The sequence below is a fragment of the Salvelinus namaycush genome, chromosome 22, assembly GCF_016432855.1.
Source record: "Salvelinus namaycush isolate Seneca chromosome 22, SaNama_1.0, whole genome shotgun sequence".
NCBI classification, from domain to species: Eukaryota; Metazoa; Chordata; class Actinopteri; order Salmoniformes; family Salmonidae; genus Salvelinus; species Salvelinus namaycush.
The window spans coordinates 13,674,626-13,699,836 of NC_052328.1; the positions used below are offsets into that span (position 1 = coordinate 13,674,626).

Consider the following 25,211-nt stretch of genomic DNA (forward strand, 5'->3'; position numbering starts at 1 on the left):
TGCAACGCCAGGATAGTGGGTTCGATTCTCGTGATGACTCGTATGTCAAATGTACGCACACACATGACTCGTAAGTCAGCTAAACGGGATATATTATATGACCACAGACAACATTGTATTCTTTATAACAAGGTTGTGATGTACAATGGACACAGAGACAACCTTTGACAAGAAGGGAAAAAATGACGTGTAAATCCACTATATTGTCCAGTTAAAGCCGGACAACCATTGTGCATTTATCTAATGTGACTGAAGGCAAATGAGGTCACTGATTAAGAGATTGCGATAGGTCAGGGCACAGCTTTATTGAGTCTTTTAAACACGTGATTGATTTTGCATTTCAGTCCCAGGTACGTATTCCTGAGTGGCGGCAGGGCCTTTCTGAGGTCTCAGAGTCAGCCGAACCAGTGGTTGCCCATACACTCTCTGTTCCACTCCACACGACAGACCCAGCACCACTCAAACTTACACTGGGCACGGGGACACACCATGTGCATACAGCCACCTGGGAACACAGTGTAAAAACACACAACTTTACCGACAGGCAAAAAGGAGAAGAGAAGACTAAGCTTGGGAAAAGGACAATGTATGAAAGGATGGCATTTGAAATCTATTATACAGTATTGTTCCCACTGCAGAGGGGGGGGGGGGGGGGGTTAAGGGGTTGGAGAAATAAAGGGCATATGGAAAACAACATAGATATAGAACATATACAGTACCAGTCAAAAGGATTAGAACACCTTCTCATTCAAGGGTTTTTCTTTATTTTTACTTTATTTATTTTCATTGTAGAAAAGTGAAGACATCAAAACTATGAAATAACACATATGGAATCATATAGTAACCAAAAAAGTGTTAAACAAATATATTTTATATTTGAGATTCTTCAAATAGCCACCCATTGCCTTGATGACAGCTTTGCACACTCTTGGAATTCTCTCAACCAGCTTTACCTGGAATGCTTTTCCAACAGTCTTGAAGGTGTTCAAAGATATGCTGAGCACTCGTTGGCTGCTTTTCCTTCACTCTGCGGTCCGACTCATCCAAAACCATCGCAATTTGGTTGAGGTCGGGGGATTGTGGAGGTCAGGTGGTCTGATGCAGCACTCCATTATTCTCCTATTTGGTAAAATAGCCCTTACACAGCCTGGAGGTGTGTTGGGTCATTGACATGTTGAAAAACAAATGATAGTCCCACTAAGCCCAAACCAGATGGGATGGCGTATCTCTGCAGAATGCTGTGGTAGCCATGCTGGTTAAGTGTGCCTTTAATTCTAAATAAATCACAGTGTCACCAGCAAAGCACCCCCACACTATTACACCTCCTCCTCCATGCTCTACGTTGGGAAATACACATGCGGAGATCATCCGTTCATCCACGCCTCGTCTCACAAAGACACGGAGGTTGGAACCAAAAATCTCCAATTTGGACTCCAGACCAAAGGACAAATTTCCACTGGTCCAATGTCCATTACTCATGTTTCTTGGCCCAAGCAAGTCTCATCTTCTTATTGGTGTCCTTTAGTAGTGGTTTCTTTGCAGCAATTTGATCATGAAGGCCTGATTCACCCAGTCTCCTCCGAACAGTTGATGTTGAGATGTGTCTCTTACTTGAACCCTGAAGCATTTATTTGAGCTGCAATTTCTGAGGCTGGTAACTCAAATTAACTTATCCTCTGCAGCAGAGGTAACTCTGGGTATTCTATTCCTGTGGCGGTCCTCATGAGAGCCAGTTTTCATCATAGCACTTGATGGTTTTTGCGACTGCACTTGAAGAAATTCTTGAAATGTTCCTGATTGACTGACCTTCATGACTTAAAGTAATGATGGACTGTTTGCTTATTTGAGCTGTTCTTGCCATAATATGGACTTGCTCTTTTACCAAATAGGGCTATCTTCTGTATACCCCCCAACCTTGTCACAACACAACTGATTGGCTTAAACGCATTAAGAAGGAAAGAAATTCCACAATTTAGCTTTTAAGAAGGCACACCTGTTAATTTAAATGAATTCCAGGTGACTACCTCATGAAGCTGGTTGAGAGAATGCCAATCATGTGCAAAGCTGGTTATTTGAAGAATCTCAAATATAAAATCTATTTTGATTTGTTTAACACTTTTTTGGTTACTAAATGATTCCATATGTGTTATTTCATCATGTTGATGCCTTCACTATTATTCTACAATGTAGAAAATAGTAAAAATAAAGAAAAACCCTTGAATGAGTAGGTGTTCTAAAACTTTTGACCGGTAGTGTGTGTATATATTGGAATAAGGATCAGAGAATGGATGGAGTGAAATGGATGGATGGAGAAACAGTGCCTTACCACTCTTCTCCACTGGGACCTTGCAATGTGGACATGGACGGGTGGTCTCGTCTATAGTCTCCTGCGAGGCCTGCTCCCACCGAGCCTGAAGAGCTGCCTCCTCGTCCACTACATAACCCTGGGGCGGGACGTCAAGGGAAAGAGTAAAGAGAGACCAGACCAGGGGTGGGGGTGTGAGAGACTGGGGGTTTATTTCTTGAGTGGATACCAGCGAATGGTGTGCTGAAATTTGGTTGATTTAGGAATGCCATCTTGTGGCATGTTTTAAAACTCAAGTCATACATAAAACATATAATATCTCAAAATTAATCTTTACTCACAACTCTGAATTATGAACTGTTACAAGCCATTACAAGTATGTTTCAGTGTCCCCTTTTTAGATACTAACGCTGGTCATGTGGACTGTAGGGGGCAGCAGAGACAGTGCAACAGTGGGCAGCACACAGCTGATTGGCTCAGTTACCTGCAGGGCTCCTCCTGAGACAGGTGATGACCTCACACGACATTCCCCCTCATGGAATCCTTCCTTACAGTCACGGCAGAACACAAACTGCAAGAAGACACACAAAATGTTGCCTTAATAATATGATCCATTTAGTCAGTCACAATGAAAACCTGAACTGGGATGCTTCTTAATACTCTATAGTGGCTCCCATTCCTTTCCAATGGACGCCAGCCATAAATTTGCTTTCATCGGTATAGTTCCATCACAACACTGCAGGTGAAGGAAAGGAGACGTGGAGATGAAGTCATTTTGTTTTACTATTAAGACGCACCCTTGGTTTCAAGGCATTTAATGACTGGCTGTATCTTCTCCCACAGGTTGTATACAAGTTCCTAAGATAGACACTGGGTGGCGCCATCTCTATACGCTCCCCCACTAGGAGCCAGCCAGCCTGCATGTGGAAGTAGGGAGCTGATACACCGAATCCTTCCACAACAGGGATTAACTAGGAATCTAGAAGATGCTTTGTATTTTTAGCTCGACTCCATCTTTTGAAGCGCAACAGTGATTTTGCACTTCATCAAAGGTGCTGGAGTTTTGAAGGAGAGGGGGCTTGTCGCTGTTTCTTTCTTTTATTATCTGCTGTTTTTAAGTGTGACTGATAGCAGCTCTCCTCTCAGGTCTGGGAGACAGACGCCTCTTTGTTTCCAAACTCCTGCATAGCGCCGCCTGTGATGAGACGAGGGGAGAAGAGGAGCGCTTCTGACAGGCGCTTTCTTCCTCCCCCTCCCTCGTTCTTTCCCACTCTTCCCTCAGATGAGCCTCCATCATCATCTTCGGCAGAGAACTCTGAACAGTCGCTTCATCAAACGCCCGTGGCGTATGCACCAAAGCTTGTCTGAGACACGAGGCGATGAGAAGTGAGGAGTCTCAGGACTCGTCACTACACTGCACTGTAGCACGGTGACCTGATTGTCTGTGAAGTCATTTTGAATGGTTTTCTGCAACATTCAACAGTAACTTGTCTTAAGTCTCACTTCAGCAGAAGCTTCATATCACTACTGTTGTAATAAACTCAAATTATAACTATATGACAGCAAGAGCCTATGACAGGTCTCTTTTCCCCCTGATCAGGTCTCTTGGTCAGGAGAAAATCCTCACCTCTAAGTTTAAGTCATTTGTCTAGCTGAGTTGGGCCGGGTGGGGCTAAGGTTTGCGGCTGGGTTGAGGGTTGGCCAGTGGGTGGGTTGCGTGGCTGGTACAGAGACAGAGCTGCCCAGTGGAGTGTGGAAGACTCATGAGGGGTTGCAGCAGGGTTCCGGTGGCTGACAAACCCATTTCCCCTCGCCTCCCTTCACTGAGCAACACAACGGATCACAGCACCCCAGACAGCACCCTCAGAGGGTAAACATACACACATGCACTGACACAAACACACACACACACTCACAAAAACTGGCATAGCCTTTGTAAGTCAACTGAATGAAACATTAAGTGATGTGCAGCCCTGTGCTGTTGCTCAGTAGTGGGTGGATATCATACTGTAATGTAGATTCAGCACACTGCAGTGTGTCTCAGTACAGAATCATATGGCACATGTGAAGTTTTGAACTGAGGGTGACAGCAGCACCGGGAACTCTTCTAAATGAGAGCATTCTAGTGAAGCTCTAAGAAGAGCTCTGTGAGAGAGCTTACTGATGGCAAAGTCTTCCCCTTCTGCCCTCCCTGACACCCTTCCTTTCTCTCAATCTCTCGCTTCATCTCTCTCTCTCTCATATAAAGTGCATTCAGAAAGTATTCACACCCCTTGACATTTTCTACATTTTGTCACTGGTCACACAATACCCTATAATGTCAAAGTGGAATGATGTTTGACATTTTTACAAATGAATGAAAAATAAAAACCTGAAATGTCTTGAGTTAATAAGTATTAAACCTCTTTGTTATGGCAAGCCTAAATAAGTTCAGGAGGAAAACGATGCTTAGCCTCTCTTGGATAGGGGGCAGTATTTAGAATTTTGGATGAATGAGGTGCCCAATGTAAACTGCCTGTTACTCAGGCCCAGAACCTAGGATATGCATATGCATGGTAGTATGGATAGAAAACACTCTAAAGTTTCCAAAACTGTTAAAATAATGTCTGTGAGTATAACAGAACCGATATGGCAGGCAGAAACCTGAGGAAAATCCATCCAGGAAGTGGGATATTTTTGATGTGGTTACTTTTCCATTGCCTGTATGTCATTGCCTGTATGCCTGTACAGTATGTCATGGGTTAGGACCTAGATTGCAGTTCCTATGGCTTCCACTAGCTGTCAACAGTCTTTAGACATTGTTTCATGCTTTTATTCTGAAAAATGAGGAAGAATGACAACATTTTCTGAGTGGTCGGTCAAATGAACCAGAGCTTTTTGCGCGCGCGACCGGGCCCTCCGTTCTTTTTCCTTTGTATTGAGTACGCTATTGTCCGGTTGAAATATTATCGATTATAAAGACAGACAACCTGAGGATGAATAAAAAACATTGTTTGACATGTTTCGACAAACTTTACCGGTACTATTTGGATGTATTCGTCTGCATGTTGTGACCGCCATTGAGCCAGTGGATTACTGAACAAAACGCGCCAACAAAACTGAGTTTTTGGGACATAAAGAGGGACTTTATCGAACAAAACAAACATTTATTGTGTAACCGGGACTCTTGTGACAACAACCAGATGAAGCTCATCAAAGGTAAGTGATTAATTTTATCGCTATTTCTGACTTTCGTGACTCCTCTACTTGTCTTGAAAATGTTTGTATGCTTTTGTAAGCGGGGCGTTGTCCTCAGATATTTGCATGGTATGCTTTCGCCGTAAAGCCTTTTTGAAATCTGACACAGCTGACGCTACCGTCCCACCTGCCCATAAGAAGTTTTAACAAGTCACATAATAAGTTGCATGGACTCACTCTGTGTACAATAATGGCATTTAAGATGATTTTTGTACCACACACATAAATATAATTGTAAGGTCTAGCAGTACATTTCAAACACAGATTCAACCACAAAGACCAGGGAGGTGCCTCACAAAGAAGGGCTCCAAACAGACATTGAATATCCCTTTGAGCATGGTGAAGTTATTAATTGCACTTTGGATGGTGTATCAATCAATGGATGGTGTACACCCAGTCACTACAAAGATGCAGGCGTCCGGAGTCCTTCCTAACTCAGTTGCCAGAGAGGAAGGAAACCACTCAGGGATTTCACCACAGTTACAGAGTTTAATGGCTGTGATAGGAGAAAACTGAGGATGGATCAACATGTTAGTTACTCCTCAATACTAACCTAATTGACAGAGTGAAAAGAAGGAAGCCTGTACAGAATAAAAATATTCCAAAACATGCATCTTGTTTTCAACAAGGCACTAAAGTAATACTGCAAAAAATTTGGCAATGTTTGGGGCAAGATCGTTGACAGAAAAATGACAATTACATCCATTTTTAAACCACTTTGTAACACAACAAAATGTGGAAAAAGTCCAGGGGTATGAATACTTTCTGAAGGCACTGTCAGAAGAAAGAGTCTCTGAATCTCACACAATCACGTCACTCAAGACACAAAACAAAGATACTCTCTTGCTGTACACCTGCTAACTAAAAATCACACAGACACACACATTGGAGTCCCAAAGACAGAGGAATATTTCACCATCATCTCTTTAACACAGACAGACAGACACACACTATACGAACACCCACCCTGCAGTTCTCCCTATCCAACCCTACAGCCCACCTCCCATGTCTGCGTTCAGATTCAGTGCTAGGGCTCGTTTAACCTCGTCCCCAGGCTAATTGCAACCGAGAGCTGGCTGGTCGACGAGACTAGGACCTGCATGGTCCACAGAGATAAAATGTCCTATTGCATGTTTACAGGTCTCCTCTGATGAGCTGTACGTCGTACCAGAGCTGCAGCAAGGGGCTCCTAAAGCCAGTTCACAAACACTAGCAGGGAGGACATGAAAAAGACAGGGAGGCGGGCAATATTGATTTCTGTATGTGGTGTCTTTAAGAGAAGCCAGCTCACCAGTATCCTAAGGCTTTGAGCACCCCCCCCCAAAAGAGAACTGCATCTGGGGGAGTGTTAAAGTGATAGGACCCTTGTCTTAAAGTAGCAGCCTGACACTTATAAAAGCTTTATCTGCTTCCCACAGACCTCTGGATGGACTGGAATGAATGTGCGCACATACCCCTTCAATGTCACCTGGGACTGACACACACACACACTCTCTCTCTCTCTCTCTCTCTCTCCTGTAGCGACCCCAATTCTGCTCCCCTGTGATGAAGATGGTGGTGTTTGCAAACATGCAATCAGTCAGCACTAATGTATACTATTTCCAAATCTTTAAATCGGGTGGCTAATTAGAGAACATCATGTAACTAGTTTTCTAATTACATATTTTCACGTGTTGTGTGCTTGCGCATATGCATGTCTCACCCCGCATCCCAAACCGTTGCTGAGCAGACACTGGATCATCCTCTTGTCCTCCTCCGGCAGCAGCCCTGCTCCACATCCAGGGGCTGGACACAACACTCCTCCCATCTGGAGGAGACACTCCTCGGCTGCATACTGCTGGTACCGCTCATACTGATATACACAGAGAGGGATTCATTCATTATTTCATTATCCATTTTTGATGGATTTGAAGTATATGAATTTCCGCTTTGACAATATGGCATTTCATGTCTTTAAGCATCATTTTATTGAAATGTATTGAGAGAGAAAGAAAAAGGCGGGGGCAAAAGAGAGGTGCACTCATGCATATGCACACACAATATACACACAACCACAGCATTATGACCAGACACACAGTCATGCTAATTGTGTCTCTGTGACAAAGGCTAATTTGATGCATGCCTCAATCATACATCGGCATAAAGGCCCAGCTCAGAAGGGGCTTGTAACCATCCGGTTCACATCACTTATGCTTTCAGAATGGCACGTTTCACTGAGCAATGGAACCACAGGGCAAGCTTAGAGTTGGCTAAGCATTCATATTCACAATTCAAAGCCCCGACAATAACTCACTCATGCAACAGGAGCATTGTTTCATCACTTCATTATGTTTATTATTGCAAATGTGCTAATCCTATGTCGGAGTAAATTGAAATAATGTTGAAGAGAGTGTGTTTGCCTGAAGAGTCTCAGGAGTGAACAACGGCGTTTGGTCCTTATTGTTTATCATTTTCCTTATTAGTAAGCTACTTCAAAATGACACTACTTTACAGTGGAAGTATAGAAGTGTTGAGGATAAGGAGGAGTATAGGGCACTCAAATTCAAAGCCAGATCCACTGCTTTCCACTACCTTGTAGGGTAAGATTTTAATGCCCCTGGCAGAGGGGGTGAATGAAGAGTATTGAGTGGTAGAGTAGAGAATCAGACACTCCCTCTTAAAACCGAGTCCTGCTCTTCCTGGCTGAGGTGCTGTGAGATGGATGGAGAGAGAGAGAGAGATGTTGCTCATCTGGGACGGATGTTAGGCTAGTTGAAGGGTGGGCTGGTAGCTCAGTTTGTAGAGCATGGAGCTTGCAACACCAGGATAGTGGCATACACTGTATTATAGCACCAGATGAGACAATTAAAGCACTGTTAGATGTGACAGAGAGACCAGGAGCATATTTCCCATGTGACCTGAGTGAGACAGGAGGGCTGAGGTTGAGGCTGGGTGGCGGTGGGGATGCTAGTTTCCCTCTAGATAGGATAGATAGGAGTTTGGCTGGAGTTGTTTGTTTGGGTACACTGTTCAGGACTCACCTGCTCATCACCTAGGGCCCGGAAGTGATGCAACTCCGTTATGAGAGAGTCTGGGCAGCCAGCTAGAGATAGAAAGAGAGGGAGAAAATAGAGGTGAAGAAAATTGGTAAGGAAAGGGAAAGAAAAAGAGGAGAGGGAAAGAGAAATGAGAATGAGTGATCAGCTCAATCTCATCTCTGGGGTCAGATGTGTTTAGTGGTATGGGTATTGAGATGAATTCATGCATTTCCCTTTCCTGTCAAAGGCATACAAAATCCCCAAGCCAACGACCCCATAGGCGGACAAGAAATCAAGACAAGCCCCTTGGCAAACAAGCAGCTCTTGTAACACTAACACTAAAAAGACTTGAACTTAACCTAGCCCAGGTCTGGGGACCCTAAGGACAGAGTAAGTACTAGGTCCATAGGAAACCTGTGTCCAACCTCCAACTGTCCATGTTTCTTTGTATAGAGCCTGAGTGTGAGTAGTAGAACAAGTCAGACAATCTCCAGCATAGACACCATTAGCTGTAGCTTGAGCCCTGTAGGCTCCAGCATGCTAATGTCGCTAATCTCTCCTGGGGTCTCCTATGCCACAGCGCCGCCGCCACGGTCTCACTGTTCTTATCCCTCCGACGAACGCTAATCACGCAGCCCGAGCTGGGAGGGACGTTGCGACGGGGAGAATGTGAAAAAGAAGAAGACAGAAAAAACACAGGACACTGACTTTTGTCTGAACGTAATTAAAGATAGACAGCCGGCAACAGGGACAGAGTGACATGATGTTGCCATGGTGATGTGGTGACAGAGGAGCAGCCCTTGCAGATAGAAAGCGAATGACAGAGAGAGGCAGAGTGACAGAGATTGACAGACAGTCAGACAGACACAGATAACAAAGGGAACAGAGGAACAGCCATGAGAAAGAGAGAGAGAGAGAGAGAGAGAGAGAGAGAGAGAGAGAGAGAGAGAGAGAGAGAGAGAGAGAGAGAGAGACAGAAATGGAAGAGGAAGAGGGGGGGACAGACAGATAGGGAGGGAGGGATTCTCTAAGTAACGTCTCTCAGAACAGAAGACATACGAGTAACTAAAGTTTGAGGTCACAGGTCAAACAAAGGATTCTACACCCGGGGTGCATTCAGTACGACAGAACGGTGTTAAACGTTTAAGTCAAAGGAAATTGTACTGTACGACCATTTCAAGTACGGCATGATTATGGTGGCCCAGAGGACGATCGTTCGTGTAGGGTGTGCTGCATGAGTTTTGCAATTTAAAAATGGTCAAACTCAAATTGATCAGGCTACTCCACGCCACACCCATCAAACGAGAGCAGACGTATTTCATAATAAGAATGCTGCCCACTGTTTTGGGGAATTGTGTCGTTTAGTACAAACAGTCACACAAACGTAGTAAACATTGAGCCGAACTGAACGCACCCCCGGATTTATGTTGTGCCATTTCCCATCACTCTGCTGCTTATCCGAAAGAACAACCAGTTAAAAAGGAGATCAACTTCTCAAAGTCAGTGTCAAATCAATTCACTCAGCGCTTCCTTAATAATGACTGTTATTTAGCCGCCGTGCTTGATAGTTTATTGATCCCTTCAACAGTGTGTAAAATTGCCTTAAGACAACCGTTTTAAACTTGCGCGACTGAAGGGGAAAGACGGGAGTCTGAGGATGTGGAGGGGCTGAAATGGTCGGTTATCATCTGTACATGAGGATGGTGTACCATCTCTATCAGTAAAGAAGAACGCTTCATAAGTATTGGGACAGTGACAATGTTTGTTTTGGCTCTGTACTCCAGAACTTTGGATTTGAAATGATACAATGACTTTGAGGTTAAAGTGCAGACTGTCAGCTTTAATTTGAGGGTATTTCAATTCATATTGGGTGAACCGTTTAGAGTACTTTTGTAAATATTCTCCACATTTTAGAGGACCAAAAGTATTGAGACACACTTATGTGTATTAAAGTAGTCAAAAGTTTAGTATTTGGTCCCATATTCCTAGCACTCAATGATTACATCAAGCTTTTAACTCCACAAACGTTTTGGATGATTTGCTGTTTGTTTTGGTTGTGTTTCAGATTATTTTCTGCCCAACAGAAATGAATGGTAAATAATGTATTGTGTCATTTTGGAGTCACTTTTACTGTAAATAAGAATATGTTTCTAAACACTTCTACATTAATGTGGATGCTACCGAATCGTGAATAATGATGAATGAGAAAGTTAGACGCATAAATACACTATATATACACAAAAGTATGTGGACACCCCTTCAGATTTGTGGATTCGGCTATTTCAGCCCCACCCGTTGCTGACAGGTGTATAAAATCGAGCACGCAGCCATGCAATCGCCATAGATAAACATTGGCAGTAGAATGGCCTTACTGAAGAGCTCAGTGACTTTCAACATGGCACCATCATAGGATGCCACCTTTCCAACAAGTCAGTTGGTAAAATGTCTGCCCTGGTCAACTGTAAGTGCTGTTATTGTGAAGTAGAAATGTCTAGGAGCAACAACGGCTCAGCCACGTAGTGGTAGGCTACACAAAACACAGAACGAGACCACCGAGTGCTGAAGCGCATAACAATAGTCTGTCCTCATTACCAAGTTCCAAACTGCCTCTGGAAGCAACGTCAGCACAATAACTGTTAGTCAGGAGCTTCATGAAAGGGGTTTCCATGGCCGAGCAGCTGCACACAAGCCTAAGATCACTATGTGCAATGCCAAATGTCAGCTGGAGTGGTGGAAAACTCGCCGCCATTTGAATCTGGAGTAGTGGAAACTTTGGAGTGATGAATCACGCTTTACCATCTGGCAGTCCAACGGATGAATCTGGGTTTGGCGGATGCCAGTAGAACACTACCTGCCCCAATGCATAGTGGCAACTATAAAGTTTGGTAGAGGAGGAATAAGGATCTGGGGCTGTTTTTCCATAGGTCGGGCTAGGCCCCTTAGCTCCAGTGAAGGGAAATCTTAACTCTACAGCAAACAATGATATTCTAGACTTTGTGGCAACAGTTTGGGGAAGGCCCTTTCCTGTTTCAGCATGACAATATCCCCTTGCACAAAGCAAGGTCCATACAGAAATGGTTTGTCGAGATCAGTGTGGAAGAACTTGACTGGCCTGCACAGAGCCCTGACCTCAACCCCATTGAACACCTTTAGGATGAATTGGAATGCCGACTGCGAGCCAGGCCTAATCACCCAACATCAGTGCCCAACCTCACTAATGCTCTTGTGGCTAAATGGAAGCAAGTCCCCACAGCATCCCAACATGCAGCATGATGATGATCACACCAACTGTGCTAATGTAGCAGCTCCAGTGTGACTGACTGTGCTAGGCTAATGTAGCAGCTCCAGTGTGACTGACTGTGCTAGGCTAATGTAGCAGCTCCAGTGTGACTGACTGTGCTAGGCTAATGTAGCAGCTCCAGTGTGACTGACTGTGCTAGGCTAATGTAGCAGCTCCAGTGTGTGACTTTTCTAGGCTAATGTAGCAGTTACGGTGTTACTTTGCTACAGTAGGCTAATCTATTCGTTCCTACTGTTATGTATGTTTTGTGAGATTTGGCCAGCGGGCGATTATTATTCACCCTGAGGGGATAGATTGTTCTCTCATCTACTGATTCACTGGGGATTCTCTGTGTGTTGTAACATATTATACAGTGCCTTCAGAAAGTAGTCATAGCTATTGACTCACTCCACATTTTGCTGTGGATAAAAAAATTAATTAAAATAAAATAAAAATGTTTTATCTACACACAATACTAATAATAATGACAAAGTGAAAACGTTTTTAGAAATGTTTGCAAATGTATTGTAAATGAAATGAATAAATCGAATTTACATGTAATTTCAAAAAGTGATCTAATTTCTAAACAGTTCACCTGATATGGAGAAAAATAACGTCAAATAACCTCAATTTTAACCTCATCGTCATTGTATATTTTCAAATCTAAAGTGCTCTAGTACAAAGCCAAAACAAAAAAACGAACTAGATTTCAGCCGCGGACTGATTTTTTCTTGAGAAGATGGTTGGGTGCCCGTGAAAATAATTACAAATAATTTGTAGACTGCAAATTGGCCGCAAGAAACCAAAACAGATATGTTTGATTAAAACATAACCATTTCAAACCTTGCTTACATTTGTATACGATCACGTGTGTCTCTATTATGCGTTAAATTAAATTGGAGCTGATTTCCTGTTGTTGTTTTTTTACAGTCCATTATGCTCAGAAAACTTGGGAGGCCAAATAAAACCACCCAAACCACCAAATTTGTCCCACCAGTTGTCCCACCAATTTGTCCCACCAGTTGTCCCACCAATACCTTTCTCCCATCCCTCTCTCTTGACTCTACTGAGGGACGCTTGAATAGCCTTTGTTAGACATAGAGAGTCTGTGAACATCAAACAAGTGGAAGGACAGGAACCATATTTCGGTAATAGAACCAGTTGAAAATATGCGTTGGTACTTAATGATTATGATGTCAGTTCGGTTGTCATCTGAGACATTATGACTGATGACAGGACGACATAAACTGTATCTGGGAAAGTCTACACATTATAGTTATCAGATTCACATGGAATTGTTGTGCAATTTAAATTAAACTATTTGTGAAAAGATTAAATGTAATTTTAGCTTCCAAATGAGAGAATTTGAGAATTGAGCTCTGCTCAATCAGTGGCCCGCCCCTGTGAAGAGACATGGGTTATAAACTATGAAACACACCCTTCTCCCTCCACTATATAAGCCCTTGACGAAAATGTAACCTTCTGTTCCGGGTACATTAGGATGACAGTCCGATGTCAGAAGGATTCAAATAATAACTACAGAACGAAGCCAACCTCAGCGTGAGCTTTGGTTGCGAAAGGTATGAACTTTGAACTCTTATTCGCTACAGAAGTGATACCTTTTAGCCGTTGAGTTAGCAGCGGCTAAAAGCCGCTGTAAACGTAAACGTGGGCAAGGAAAGGACGGACAGAGTATCCCGTCTACCACACAATGACGACACTACAACATTTCCCGTTCACCACCAGAGACACTCTTCAAAGGACAAAGGACTCTGTTGGGCAACATGGCCTTCCATCTACCGCCAACCTATTGAAGCGCAGCTCAGAGTAAATATTTATTGTATTTTTCTTTTCCAAATGGGCAGTAATTTAGAATGGATAAGATTCTGTATTTACAATAGAGTAGCTGCCTACGGCCCGATAGAGACATCGCTTCTCCCTTTGTTCTTCAGTCTTTCCGCTCTTTCACTCAAACCCAACCCCCTTTTCTTTGTGTAACCAGCTGTCATATCTGTTCCGTCCACTAGGGACGTTTTCCTTTATGACATAATTTGTAATCAAGGTATGATTCATTCTGTGTATATGTAATTCTGTGTGATTAGTTAGGTATTTATTAAATAAATAATTAAACCCAATTTTGTATTGCTGATTCAACTTGTTAGCCAGGGTTCGTGAAGATAACCAAGAATTTACAACTTTCAGATGGGACTGAAATAAGGTGACGATTAATATTGACTGCTATTGATGTAAAATATTACTAGGTCTTTAAGAGTTTATTCGGAAGATAACTGCTGTATAAATATTGTTTCGTGGTGCCCCGACTTTCTAGTTAATTACATTTACATGATTAGCTCAATCAGGTAATATTAATTACAGAGAAAGGATTTTATAGAATAGCATGTCATATCACTTAATCCGGCATAGCCAAAGACACGACAGCAGGGTTGGTACTGGTTAGTCCCTGGATGGGAGACCAGATGCTGCTGGAAGGGGTGTTGGAGGGCCAGTAGGAGGCACTCTTTCCTCTGGTCTAAAAAAATAAATATTCTAATGCCCCAGGGCAATGATTGGGGACATTGCCCTGTGTAGGGTGACATCTTTTGGAGGGGATGTTAAATGGGTGTCCTCACTCTGTGGTACTAAAAAGATCATAAGAGTAGGGGTGTTAACCCAGGTGTCCTGGCTAAATTCCCAATCCTGCTGAAAGGTGAATTCATCTCCCAGTGTCTGGTGGGAAGCAGACAACCAGGTTTTCCTCTAGGATTTTGCCTGTGCTTAGCTCCATTCCCTTAATCTTTATCCTGAAAAACTCCCCAGTCCTTAATGATTACAAGCATACCCATAACATGATGCAGCCACCACTATGCATGAAAAGCATGAAAATATGGAGAGTGGTACTCAGTAACGTGTTGAATTGGATTTGTCAAAAACATACTGTTACACATATTCAGGACAAAAAAAAATGTCAGTATTATTTTAGTGCCTTGTTGCAAAGGATGCATATTCTGTACAGGCTTCCTTCTGTTCACGCTGTCAATTATGTTAGTACTGTGTAGTAACTACAATGTTGTTGATTCATCCTCAGTTTTCTTCTATCACAGCCATTAAACTCGGTAACTGTTTTAAAGTCACCATTGGTCTCATGGTGAAATCTCTGGGCGGTTTCCTTCCTCTCCAGAAACCTCTCTAGCAACTGAGGATGCCTGAATCTTTGTCGTGACAGGATAGTGTATCAATACACCCAAAGTGTAATTAATAACTTCACCATGCTCAAAGGGATATTGTTTTCACCCATCTACCAATATGTGCTCTTCTTTGCAAGGCATTAAAAAACCTCCCTGGTCTTTGTGGTTGAAATTCACTGCTCGACTGAGGGACCTTACAGATAATTGTATGTGTGGGTTACAGAGATGAGGTAGTCATTCAAAATTCATGTTAAACACTACTGTGCACACAGAGTGAATCCATGCAACTTATGTGACATTTCATCACTCCAACTTTTACTGCTGAACTTATTTAGGCTTGTCATAACAAAGGGGTTGAATACTTATTGACTCAAGACAAAAAATATATAAAATACATAATTCCATTTTGACATTATGGGGTATTGTGAGTAGGCCAGTGACCCAAAAAATCTAAATTTAGTCCAATTTAAATTCTGGCTGTTAATACAACAAAATGTAGAAAAGGTCAAGGGGTGCGAATACCTTCTGAAGGCACTGTAACTGTACTGATACTGATGCAGTGGAGAGTATGTGAGCGGAACTGGAGCGGAGCGATCCCAATTTGACTGGAGCAGAGCTAGATTCCCAAAGGCTGGAGCGTCCGCCTTCTCACCCGCTCCAACTTTGCTCCAGTAGCGCTCACTTCACGAGCTCAGGGCATGCCCGGCTCAGCATACATTTGTAGTCTCCTTGTTTGCTACTATAGCCCCTTGCTTTTACTACAGTCACAGAGTTCTCGAAATATTTTCATAAAGAAACTAATAAAACACACTAAATCAAGGTGACTAACAAAGATGAGGCCCAAGAGCAAGAGACGGAGTGCGGTGATGTAGAGTCCACAATTAAAGAATCAACGTGGAATCTGAAAAGACACGTATCCTGAAAGCATGATGGTGTACTTACTATGTGCACATGCTAAAAAAAGGAACGAGGTGGGTAGATAACTAAGTGTGTCTTTGTAGCAAAGTATTTATAAACTAAAAATCAGATCTCTTAAACGTTGCATTCATTTTTGTTCCATTATCTATACAATAGGCCATACTTGATTTTATCCCAATAGGCCTGGCATATTCCCACGTTCAAGGAGCTTTCTTTTTTGCATTGAGTTATTTTGCCTAAAAACCTTTAGGTCTACATGTATGTATGTATGTATGTATAAAAATATAAAAAATAAACTCTGCATCTCTGCCCAGCCTGGCAAGAGTGGCAAAAGGGGTGATTAGCATCCCCAGTGGCTCTGCACACGAGGAGAGGATATTCTCTGCTGCTGGCCAGCTCTCCAGGCATCATCGCATGAGCCTGAAGCCACACACTGGCCAAACAGTGTGAATGAATTCAAAGGCACTAAGTCATTTTTTGTTTAACTTGCATTTAATTCTAAGTAAGTCACAGCCTATATGTGCAATTTATAGACAATAATGATTAATACAACCAAATGTTGTTTAAATGCTGAGCGCTTTATGTCCCTACCAGCCTATTGTGTCGCACACTCAAATGCTTCACAATGTATTTCTTTGTAGGCTATAGCCTTGAAATAATATAGCCTAAATCATTCATTTTTGTTCCTTCTTAGGCTCCCGGTCTGGCTCCTGACTTATTTAGTGTTATATGCTGTTTAATGTGACATGTATCCTATTTGAAATGATGTGTGCTTCTTACGTTTACCTTTTCATGTTTATTCAAATACTTTTCATTCAAATCCATATGGTTTACTTCAAAACCAAATGGTAGGTCCAGGTAGTCACAAAAATAGATGGGTGTTGGTTAAATTGTGATTTTAATGAATGGAGCAAATTTGGAAAGGCATTTTTTTTGTTCCTGTGAGCGTGGAGCGGTTTTTAGTGGAGCGTTTTTTAGCGGAGCGGTTGGAAAGGACATGGAGCACCGAAGCGGTGCGCAAACACCGGTCCTTGAGCAAGGAGGGGGATTTCCAACAGCGCAACTCATCTCACATGCTCTGATGCAGTACAATTTAGTTTTTTGTGTGAATATAAGTCTATTGATCTGTCATCAGTTAATCACTCTAACATCAGGACAGGGTAGTACCAATCCATTTCTCTAGAGACATTCTGAACTCTATAAGCCTTTCTAGTACAGCACAGGTATGAAGAAGTATCGTCTTGCTATTTACTATGCACGGGCCGATGCCGACATCTTTTGGGCCGTCTTAAAAAATATATATATTTTTTTGGTGAGGTCCCGACCGGCCTTGATTTCAACGTCCACAAACATCTGGACCGGCCTTGATTTGACCCAAACATAGACATCTAGTATTCTTTCAGATTTGGTCCGGTTAGGAGACAGCGAAGCACACCACAGTACAGCACAGCACAGTAGATTACAGTATAATGTACTGTATTGTAGAGACGGACAATATGGAGAAAAAAAATGCACATTGCGATGCATTTTTTGCTATGAATATCAATCTGTGATAAATTACAATAAATCATTTTGGGGGGGGGAAAAATATGGGGGAAAAAATGTAATACTACAATATATATACAGTACCAGTCAAAAGTTTGGACACACCTACTAATTCAAGGGTTTTTATTTATGTTTTACTATTTTCTACATGGTAGAATATTAGTAAAGGCATCAAAACTATGAAATAACGCATATGGAATCATGTAGTAACCAAAAAAAGTGTTAAACAAATCAAAATATATTTTAGATTTTATATTCTTCAAAGTAGCCACCCTTTTCCTTGATGACAGCTTTACACACTCGTGGCATTCTCTCATTTAGCTTCATGAGGTAAAATAGCCCTTACACAGCCTGGAGGTGATAGTCCCACTAAGCGCAAACCAGATGGGATGCTGTGGTAGCCATGCTGGTTAAGTGTGCCATTGTTGAAAATAGTAAATATAAAGAAAAACCCTGGAATGAGTAGAGTAGGTGTGTCCAAACTTTTGACTGGTACTGTGTGTGTGTGTGTGTGTGTGTGTGTGTGTGTGTGTGTGTGTGTGTGTGTATGTATATATAAAAAAAATTGCCTATGATAAAAAAGTAAGCTATTTCATCTAACATATCCAGAAAATGCATGATCGATATTTTGATGTGCAACCTGTCAAAATGCAAATGTTTGTGCATATTGGCCTATATTATTTGCATCCTGAGGAAGTGGGATCTCAAAACACTTAGCTGGATTGCTAACTCTAAATATGATTTTATTTCTATAGAGCTATGTTGGCTAAAATGATTAATCTATCAGGAAATAGGCTAATGTCCTACAAAAACCTTTCAGCGCTAGGCCAGTTCAAAATCAAATTAAAAAAGTGTATCGGTCGCATACACAGTTAAGCAGATGTTATAGCGGGTGCAGCGAAATTATTATGCTACTTGCTTCTAACAATGCAGTGAAATGTCAAACAAGTACACAAAAAGTACACAAATCCAATTAACAACCCAAACAGCACTGTAACAGTAATCAAAATGCAAATCTAAAAGGTATGTACTCCGGAATTATTTACACAAGATATACTAAGAATGATATGTACAGCAGTAGATACAGCAATAGTATTCAGACCCCTTGACTTTTTCAACATTTTGTTACATTACAGCCTTATTCTAAAATTATATAAATATAAAATTATATAAATTTTTTGTTTCCCATCAATCTACACACAATACCCCATAATGACAAAGCAAAAACAGGTTTTTAGAAATGTTTGCACATTTATGAGAAAAATAAAATATCACATTTACATATATATTCAGACCCTTTAATCAGTACTTTGTTGGAGCACCTTTGGCAGTGGTTACAGCATCGAGTCTTCTTGGGTATGACACTACAAGTTTGGCACACCTGTATTTGGGGAGTTTCTCCCATTTTTCGCTGCAGATCCTCTCAAGCTCTGTCAGGTTGGATGGTTGGATGGGGAGCGTCGCTGCACAGCTATTTTCAGTTCTCCTCAGAGATGTTCGATCGGGTTCAAGTCCGGGTTCTGGCTGGGCCACTCAAGGACATTCAGAGACTTGTACCAAAGCCACTCCTGAATTTCTCTTGGCTATGTGCTTAGGGTCATTGTCCTGTTGGAAGCTGTACGTTCGCCCCAGTCTGAGGTCCTGAGCGCTCTGGAGTAGGTTTTCATCAATTATCCCTCTGTACTGTGCTCCGTTCATCTTTCCCCAATCCTGACTAGTCTTCCAGTCCCTTCCACTGAAAAACATCCCCACAGCATGATGCTGCCACCACGCTTCACCATAGGGATGGTGTCAGGTTTCCTTCTGAGGTGATGCTTGGCATTCAGGCCAAAGAGTTCTATCTTGGTTTCATCAGACCAGAGAATCTTGCTTCTCATGGTCTGAGAGTCTTTAGGTGCCTTTTAGCAAACTCCAAGCGGGCTGTTATGTGCCTTTTACTGAGGAGTGGCTTCTGTCTGGCCACTCTACCATAAAGGCCTGATTGGTGGAGTGCTGCAGAGATGGTTGTCCTTCTGGAAGGTTCTCCCATCTCCACAGAGGAACTCTGGAGCTCTGTCAGAGTGACAATCGGGTTCTTGGTAACCTCCCTGACCAAGGCCCTCCTCCCCCGATTGCTCAGTTTGGCCGGGTGGCCAGCTCTAGGAAGAGTCTTGGTCTTCCATTTATCTTCCATTTAACAAGGAAAAATCGCCCTTGTCGGGTCATTTCCCACGTCCCCATGAGGACAACGGCTATTTTAAGCTGAGGGGTAATGTTTAGGGTTAGAATTAGGGTAAGTGGTTAGGGTTAAAGGTTAGGGAAATTGGATTTTGAAAGGAAATTAATTTTAGATCCCCACGAGGATAGAAGAACATAATGTGTGTAAGTAGAACAAACACGTTGACTCACACGACCTGTAGAGAAACGCCAATGACATCCTTCTCTCTTTCAGGTTGTCGAAACAGTCTATGACTCTGTCATACAGTACACGCTTGTAGATGTTTTCCTAGGCTGCCTGGCTAAAATGCTTCATCGCTAGCCTAACTTCCTTTCAAAGGAAACGATGCGCCAGGCCAACGAGTTAACATTAGCCTACTACATCTAGCTACATATTGAACTTCCATCCTCTCAGTCCAGGGGCACAACAATGTATGAATTAACGGTTGGATCAGAATTGCCTTCATAATCATTGGCCAGTACGAAAAATTAAGTAAAACCACAAGTCCAAATCCCTATCTCCATCCATAGCTAATTTAGGAAAGTGATGATTTTACCTAGCTAGTTACTGGAGGACAACGACATGAAACAATTCAATTTGTTTTTTTTATTGAGGAAGGCCAAATGCTCGCTGGCTTCTCTTGCATTCAAAGCTACGGGCGACAAAGTCATACTCTTTCATAATGTCTTGTACACCCAGAGTAAGTGCATGTGACAGATGGGAGCAATAATACATATTCTATGTTGGAATCTTCCATTGGCTCCTCTTTGCGATATTAAATGGATAAAAAATATTATTGGGATATAAAGCTTACTTCATTGAGAATGTTGTACAGTGCCTTCAGAAAGCATTCACACCCTATTACTTTTTCCACATTTTGTTGTGTTACAGCCTGCGATTTTTTGTCACTGGCCTTTATGTTTTTAGAAATGTTTACAAATTATTATTTTTTTAAGAAAAGTTGAAATCTTTAGTCAATAAGTATTAAACCCCTTTGTTATGGCAAGCCTAAATAAGTTCAGGAATAAAATGTTGCTTAACAAGTTACATAATAAGTTGCATGGACTCTGTATGATATAATAGTGTAACATGATTTGTTAATGACTACCTCATCTCCGTACCCCACACATACAATTACTTTTAAAGGTCATTCAGTAGAGCAGTTCATTTCAAACACAGATTCAACCACAAAGACCAGGGAGGTTTTCCAATATGTCGCAAAGAAGGGCACCTATTGGTAGATGGGTAAGAATAAAAAAATAAAACATTAAATATCCCTTTGAGCATGGTGAAGTTATTAATTACACTTTGGATGGTATATCAATACACCCAGTCACTACAAGGATACAGACATCCTTCCTAACTCAGTTGCCAGAGAGGAAGGAAATCGCTCAGGGATTTCCCCATGAGGCCAATGGTGACTTTAAAAACAGTTATAGAATTTAACGGCAGTGATAGGAGAAAACAGAGGATGGATCAACAACATTGTATTTACTCTACAATCCTAACCTAATTGACAGAATGAAAAGAATGAAGCCTGTGCAGAATATACATCCTTTTTGCAACAAGCCACTAAAATAATACTGCAAAAAATTGGCAAAGCATTTCATGTTTTGTCCTGAATACAAAGTGTTATGTTTAGGGAAAATCCAATACAACACATTACTGAATAACTCTCCATGTTTGGTGGCTACATAAAATCAAGATTTATTTATACAACACATTTGAGACATGGAACGCAACACAATGTGCATGCGTCACAGGAAAAAAAACACGAATAGAAATCTATGAAAATAATAGCTGAAATATTTACTACATAACATACATAGATTTAAAACAAAAGAATGACAGTAACCGAATGACTAAAAAGAACCCTAAGGAAAAGCAAATCTAAAAAGGTGTGTTTTAAGATCTCTTAAATATGTCCACAGTTTCAGCTCCCCTCAGGTTCTCTGGCAGGCTATTCTAAAGGCTGGGGGCATAATAACTAAAGGCTGCCTCTCCATGCCTCTTGGTCCTAGGCTTTGGGATAGTTAAAAGGCCAGTGCCAGAGGACCGGAGGGACCTACTGGGTACATAACTTAAAAGCATGTCTGACATGTATTGGGGTGCACAATTGTGGATTGATTTAATGACCAAAATACCTAGGTTTTTTTACATGGTATTTTATCTTTATTGAACGTGAATTAAAATGTGAGGCCAGATTCTGTCTCTGTGCTTTGGCTCCAACAATATGTACCTTGGTCTTGTCTTCATTTAGCTCCAGGAAGTTGTGAGCCATCCAAGCATATAAATCACTAATATGGTCTAATCATTTATCCGTGGAGCTAAAATCCTATGGTGACACAGAAATGTAAAGCTGTGTATCGTCTGCGTAGCAGTGAAAATCCATGCTGTGCTTTCTGATGACGCTGCCAAGGGGTAACATATACAGTGCATTCGGAATGTATTCAGACCTTTACTTTTTCCACATTTTGTAATCTTACAGCCTTATTCTAAAATGGATTAAATAAATGAAATTCCTCATCAATCTACACACAATGCCCCATAATGACAAAGCGAAAACAGGTTTTTAGAATTACATGTTTTTTAAATTTTATTTACTTAACTATGAGACTCGAAATTGAGCTCAGGTGCATCCTGTCTCCATTGATCATCCCTGCGATTTTTCTACAATTTGATTGGAATCCACATGTGCAAATTCAATTGGTTGGACATAATTTGGAAAGGCACACACCTGTCTATATAAGGTCCCACAGTTGAGAGTGCATGTCAGAGCAAAAACCAAGCAACGAGGTCGAAGAAATTGTCCGGAGAGCTCAGAGACATGATACCAAAACATTTCTGCAGCATTGAAGGTCCCCAAGAACACACTGGCCTCCATCATTCTTAAATGGAAGACGTTTGGAACCACCAAGAATCTTCCTAGAGCTGGCCACCCAGCCAAACTGAGCAATCGGGGGAGAAAGGCCTTGGTCAAGGAGGTAACCAAGAACCCGATGGTCAATCTGAGAGAGCTCCAGAGTTCCTCTGTGGAGATGACAGAACCTTCCAAAAGGACAACCATCTCTGCAGCACTCCACCAATCAGGCCTTTATGGTCGAGTGGCCAGACGGAAGCCACTCCTCAGTAAAAGGCACATACAGGCCCTCTTGGAATTTGCCAAAAGGCACAAAGGACTATCAGACCATGAGAAACAAGATTCTCGGGTCTGATGAAACCAAGATTGAACTCTTTGGCCTGAATGCCAAGTGTCACATCTGGAGGAAACCAGGCAACGCTCATCACATGGCTAATACCATCTCTACGGTGAAGCATGCTGTGGGGATGCTTTTCACTAGCAGGGACCGGGAGACTAGTCAGGATGGAGGGAAAGATGATAGAAGCAAAGTACAGAGAGATCGTTGATGAAAACCTGCTCCAGAGGACTCATGATCTCCTACTGTGGTGAACGTTCACCTTCCAACAAGACCACAACACTAAGTACACAGCCAAGACAATGCAGGGAGTGACTTCGGGACAAGTCTCTGAATGTCCTTGAGTGGCCCAGCCAGAGCCCGGACTTGAACCCAATCGAACATCTGTGGAGAGACTTGAAAAATAGCTGTGCAGCGACACTCCCCAACCAACCTGACAGAGCTTGAGAGGATCTGCAGAGAAGAATGGGAGAAACTCACCAAATACAGGTGTGCCAAGCATGTAGTGTCATACCCAAGAAGACTCGAGGCTGTAATTGCTGCCAAAAGTGCTTCAACAAAGTACTGAGTAAGGGTCTGAATGTGTATATGTGATATTTCCATTTTTTAAAATATAATTTACATTTGCTGAAATTTTTAAAACCTGTTTTTGCTTTCTCATTATGGGGTATTGTGTGTAGATACAGTTGAAGTCGGAAGTTTACATACACCTTAGCCAAATACATTTAAACTCAGTTTCACAATTCCTGACATTTAATCCTAGTAGAAATTTCCTGTCTTTGGTCAGTTAGGATCACCACTTAATTTTAAGAATGTGAAATGTCAGAATAATAGTAGAGAGAATGATTTATTTCAGCTTAAATTGTTTAACTTGGGTCAAATGTTTTGGGTAGTCTTCCACAAGCTTTTTTGGCGCATTCCTCCTGACAGAGCTGGTGTAACTGAGGCAGGTTTGTAGGCCTCCTTGCTCGCACACGCTTTTTCAGATCTGGCCACACATTTTCTATAGGATTGAGGTCAGGGCTTTGTGATGGCCAATCCAATACCTTGACTTCGATGTCCTTAAGCCATTTTGCCACAACTTTGGAAGTATGCTTGGGGTCATTGTCCATTTGGAAGACCCATTTGTGACCAAGCTTTAACTTCCTGACTGATGTCTTGAGATGTTGCTTCAATATATCCACCTAATTGTCCTGCATCATGATGCCATCTATTTTATGAAGTGCACCAGTCCCTCCAGCAGCAAAGCACCCCCACAACATGATGCTGCCACCCCCGTGCTTCACGGTTGAGACGGTGTTCTTCGGCTTGCAAGCCTCCCCCTTTTTCCTCCAAACATAACGATGGTCATTATGGCCAAACAGTTCTATTTTTGTTTCATCAGACCAGGGGACATTTCTCCAAAAAGTACAATCTTTGTCCCCATGTGCAGTTGCAAACCGTAGTCTGGCTTTTTTATGGCGGTTTTGGAGCAGTGGCTTCTTCCTTGCTGAGCGGCCTTTCAGGTTATGTCGGAATAGGACTTGTTTAACTGTGGATATAGATACCTTTGAACCTGTTTCCTCCAGCATCTTCACAAGGTCCTTTGCTGTTGTTCTAGGATTGATTTGCACTTCTCGCACCAAAGTACGTTCATCTTTAGAAGACAGAGCGCATCTTCTTCCTGAGTGGTAGGACGCCTGCGTGGTACCATGGTGTTTATACTTGCGTTCTATTGTTTGTACAGATGAACGTGGTATCTATCTTCAGGCGTTTGGAAATTGCTCCCAAGGATGAACCAGACTTGTGAAGGTCTACAATTTTCTGAGGTCTTGGCAATTTCTTTTGATTTTCCAATGATGTCAAGCAAAGAGGCACTGAGTTTGTAGGTAGGCCTTGAAATACATCCACAGGTGCACCTCCAATTGCCTCAAATTATGTCAATTAGCCTATCAGAAGCTTCTAAAGCCATGACATCATTTTCTGGAATTTTCCAAGCTGTTTAAAGGTATAGTCAAACTAGTGTATGTAAACCTCTGTCTGTAAACATTTGTTGGAAAAATGACTTCTGTCATGCACAAAGTAGATGTCCTAACCGACTTGCAAAAACTATAGTTTGTTAACAAGAAATTTGTGGAGTGAAAAACGAGTTTTAATGACTCCAACATTGTGGGGAGAAGAAGTATTTGATACACTGCTGATTTTGCAGGTTTTCCTACTTACAAAGCATGTAGAGGTCTGTAATTTTTATCATAGGTACACTTCAACTGTGAGACGGAATCTAAAACAAAAATCCAGAAAATCACATTGTATGATTTTTAAGTAATTAATTTGCATTTTATTGCATGACA

The 25,211-nt window shown here is 41.9% G+C and overlaps 1 protein-coding gene across 1 annotated transcript in view; it reads right to left on the minus strand.

Moving 5' to 3' along the window:
• Positions 1–280: 280 nt before the first annotated feature.
• The window catches only part of prkn (parkin RBR E3 ubiquitin protein ligase), a 90,985-nt gene continuing 66,054 nt past the window's right edge, over positions 281–25,211 (minus strand). The window contains exons 8-12 of the mRNA XM_038960864.1: positions 8,563–8,624; positions 7,245–7,394; positions 2,790–2,876; positions 2,327–2,444; positions 281–505 (exon numbers count right to left, since the gene is read on the minus strand). Coding sequence (XP_038816792.1) covers positions 396–505; positions 2,327–2,444; positions 2,790–2,876; positions 7,245–7,394; positions 8,563–8,624 — 527 coding nt within the window. The 3' untranslated portion in view covers positions 281–395. The remainder of the gene's footprint in view (positions 506–2,326; positions 2,445–2,789; positions 2,877–7,244; positions 7,395–8,562; positions 8,625–25,211) is intronic.